Source organism: Galeopterus variegatus, unplaced genomic scaffold (assembly GCF_000696425.1).
Source record: "Galeopterus variegatus unplaced genomic scaffold, G_variegatus-3.0.2 Scaffold14822, whole genome shotgun sequence".
NCBI lineage: Eukaryota > Metazoa > Chordata > Mammalia > Dermoptera > Cynocephalidae > Galeopterus > Galeopterus variegatus.
Window position 1 is genome coordinate 12,432 of NW_007740933.1, and position 3,926 is coordinate 16,357.

General features: G+C 45.7%; 1 protein-coding gene across 1 annotated transcript; it reads left to right on the top strand.

Annotated features, from left to right (window-relative positions):
* Positions 1 to 2,426: 2,426 nt before the first annotated feature.
* On the top strand, positions 2,427 to 3,581 carry CCL21 (chemokine (C-C motif) ligand 21). The gene is made up of 4 exons (XM_008563763.1): positions 2,427 to 2,560; positions 2,664 to 2,784; positions 2,880 to 3,062; positions 3,144 to 3,581. Exons 1-4 carry the CDS (start codon positions 2,494 to 2,496, stop codon positions 3,157 to 3,159), a joined length of 387 nt encoding a protein of 128 aa, XP_008561985.1. The 5' UTR covers positions 2,427 to 2,493; the 3' UTR covers positions 3,160 to 3,581.
* Positions 3,582 to 3,926: the final 345 nt, after the last annotated feature.

The following is a 3,926-nucleotide window of genomic DNA, read 5'->3' on the forward strand; positions in this document are numbered from 1 at the left end:
CCCGGTCCAGTACGGGCACGACACTGAGGGTTGTGATCCATTGCCGGTCACGAAAAAAAGACAAAAAGACAAAAAAAAAAAAAATCCTCAACAAACTATTAGAAAATCAAATTCATCAGCATATTAAAATGGTTATACATCATGACCTGCTGTACGGCCAAGGGTTATACATCATGACCAAGTGGGATTTATCCCCAGAATGTGAGGGTAGATCAACATACAAAAAATCAATCAATATAATACAACACATTAACAGAATGAAAGGAAAAATATCACGTGATGGGCCGGCCCAGTGGCACACTCGGTAGAGTGCGGCACTTGGGAGAGTGGCAGCGCTCCCACCGAGGGTTCGGATCCCATATAGAGACTGGTCCGCTCACTGGTTGAGCGCGGTGCGGGCGTGACACCGAGGGTTGCGATCCCGTTGCCAGTCGCGGTACGGGCGCGACACTGCGGGTTGCGATCCTGTTACCGGTCATGAAAAAAGACAAAAAGGAAAAAAAAAATCACATGATCATCTCAATTGATGCAGAAAAAGCATTTGACAAAATCTCATATTCCTTCGTGATAAAAAACAATAACAACAACACTCAATAAACTAGGAATAAAAGGGAACTTCTTCAACATGAAAAAATCCATATATATGAAAAATCCACAACTAACATCATACTTAATGGGGAAAGATTGAAAGCTTTGCCCCTAAGATCAGGAACAAGACAATCACGTGATCATCTCAATTGATGCAGAAAAAGCATTTGACAAAATCTCATATTCCTTCATGATAAAAAACAATAACAACAACACTCAATAAACTAGGAATAAAAGGGAACTTCCTCAACATGAAAAAATCCATATATATGAAAAATCCACAGCTAACATCATACTTAATGGGGAAAGATTGAAAGCTTTGCCCCTAAGATCAGGAACAAGACAAAGATGTCCACTTTTGCCACTTCTAGTCATCATAGTATTGGAAGATCTTGCTAGACTATTTAGGCAAGAAAAAGAAGTAAAAAGGCATCCAGATTGGAAAGAAGTAAATTTGTCCCTGTTCACAGATGGAATGATCTTATATGTAGAAAGCCATAAAGAAATCACACACACACACAAAAAGCTGCTAGAACTAATAAATGAATTCAGCAAAGTTTCAGGATACAAATTAACAAACAAAAATTAGTTGGATACATATACACTAGCAATGAACAATCCTAAAAGGAAATTAAGAAAACAATCCCATTAACAATTGCACCAAAAAGAATACCTAGGAATGAATTCAACTGAGGAGGCATGAGATTTGTACACTGAAAACTACAAAACATTGCTGAAAGAAATTAAAGGACCTAAGTAAATGGAAAGACACCCCATGTTCATGGATTAAAAGACTTAATATTATTAAGATGACAATACTATACAAGGTGATCTACATATTCAATGCAACCCTTATTAAAAACTCAATGGTATTTTTTGCAGAAATATAAAAACCCATTCTAAAATCCATATGAAATTTTAAGGGACCCCAAATAGCCAAAAACAAGAAGAAACTTGGAGGATTCACATTTCCTGGTTTCAAAACTTACTACAACGCTACAGTAATTAAAACAGTGTGGCAGTGGCATAAGGATACACATACAGACCAATGGAATAGAATGCAGAACCCAGAACTAAAGCCTCACATATCAGTTGATTTTCAACAAGAATGCCAAGACTGTTTAATGGGGAAAAGACAGTCTTGTCAACAAATGTTGCTGGGAAAAATAGATATCCACATGCAAAGAATGATGTTGGACCCATACCTTACACTAGGTATAAAAATGGGTCAAAGACCTAAATTTAAGAGCTAAAACTATAAAACTCCTGAAAGAAAATTCAGGGGAAATATTCATTACCTTGGATTTGGCAAAGGTTTCTTAAATATAACACCAAAAGCACAGGCAACCAGATGAAAAAATAGGTAAACAGGACATCATCAAAATTTAAAAATTTTTTGCATCAAAGGACACTATCAAGAGAGTGAAAAGACACCACAGAATGAAAGAAAATATTTGCAAATCATATATCTGATTAGATACTATTAATTATCCAGGACCTATAAAGAATTCTTACAATTTAATAATCATATTTGCCGGAAGGAGGGGATAGTATGGAGCTTGGAGTACAGTGAGAAGGCAATCACAGTACTCCAGGAGAGGGGTAGTGAGGCCTGCACCAAGGCTGGGAATAGAAGGAAGGGCCCGATGGACTCGACTGATAATTAGGAAGTAGAATAAGGCAGCCTGGGTACTGATTAGCTGTGCATTTTGGTTTGGGCATACTAGTGAGACTGGGCACCAGGACATGATCCAGCTTTCAGGAAGGAAAAGGAGGGGGGATGAGGGAAGCGAAAGTATCTGCATAAAAAGGCAGCAGGCCAGTCCCAGCACACACACAGACCCCCAAGTTGCTTCTGTCCACCTTGCCCACAGCTCTGGCCTCATACCCACCCAGACCACACCTATGGCTCAATTGCTGGCTCTGAGACTCCTCATCCTGGTCTTGGCCCTCTGCATCCCTCGGACCCAAGGTACCAAGGGGGAGGAGCCTCGGATGGGGCAAGGGGCTGGACAGGGCTGGGTAGGAGCTTGCAAGCAGCTCACGGCTCCCTGTGAAACCCACCCACTCCACAGGCAGTGATGGAGGGGCTCAGGACTGTTGCCTCAAGTACAGCCTAAGGAAGATTCCCGCCCAGATTGTCCGCAGCTACCGGAAGCAGGAACCGAGCTTAGGCTGCCCCATCCCGGCTATCCTGTGAGTGGAAACAAGGGGGTGGGTGTGGGCTGGTCTCTGAGTGGGGAGGGCATGGTGGGCAAACTAAGAAGGTTTACTAACCCCCACCCCCCCAGGTTCTTGCCCCGGAAGCACTCTCAGCCAGAGCTATGTGCAGACCCTAAAGAGACCTGGGTGCAGCAGCTGATGCAGCGTCTGGACAAGCCACCAGCCCCACAGAAACAAGTCAAGGGCTGTAGGAAGGACAGGGGGGCCCCCAAGCCTGGCAAGAAGAGAAAGGGCTCCAAAGGCTGCAAGAAGTAAGGAAGCTGAAGGGATGGGGGTAAGGGAGTAAAGGGGAGCCTCAGTCAGCCTCTCACACCCATCTTCTGCCCTCCCAGGACAGAGCAGCCCTAGACCCCGAAAGAACCATATCCCAGTGACCATCCTGGAGCCCACAAGGCCCTCACCAGCCTCTACAGGGCTTGGAGCCCCAGCCCAAGGAAGAAGAAGGGGTCTATGAGAAAGAAAGGGCTCAGGGGCCCCAGAGCAGCCACCCCACGCTGGGCTTGCCACACCCCTTCTCCTGCTTCAACCATCCCACCTGTATTCCCAGCCCTAACCTGCATGGCTAAGCTGCTCACACCAGGCCAGGCCCAGAGAGGCAGAGGAGAGAGAGTCTACCAGGGAGCATGAGAGGCGACAGCAGGACTGTCACCTCTGAGGAAAGGTCACCCAGGAGCCTGGACCTGACCCTGCTCCCTATTGCACCCCACCGCTTCCTTGTAAATATGATTAGTACCTAACTGAATAAAATGCTGCTCTGGTCTCCCACCCAAGTACCTATTTCTGTGTGTTTGTGTCCATGGGGAAGCCAGTATCATTACAGGGCGGGGTCACACACTCTGGGGTCACAGTGAGAGCTCAGGCTGGCAAAATCTATATTCCCACCTACCCAGAGAGTTTCCTTGCCTCCCAGGTGCCCAGACCCCTCGGCAGTTGAAGGGAGGCTGACGTGCAGAGTGGGACCTGGTCTGCCTGAGGAATCCCTCCCATGGAGAGAGGGTGAACTTAGAACACACACCCCTGACAGTTCTGCAGGCCTCTAAGACCCTGAGCAGAACCCTTCCCTGATTCTATGCAGTACTCTCTTACTCCAGGAGTGACCTCCAGATCTTTTCCCA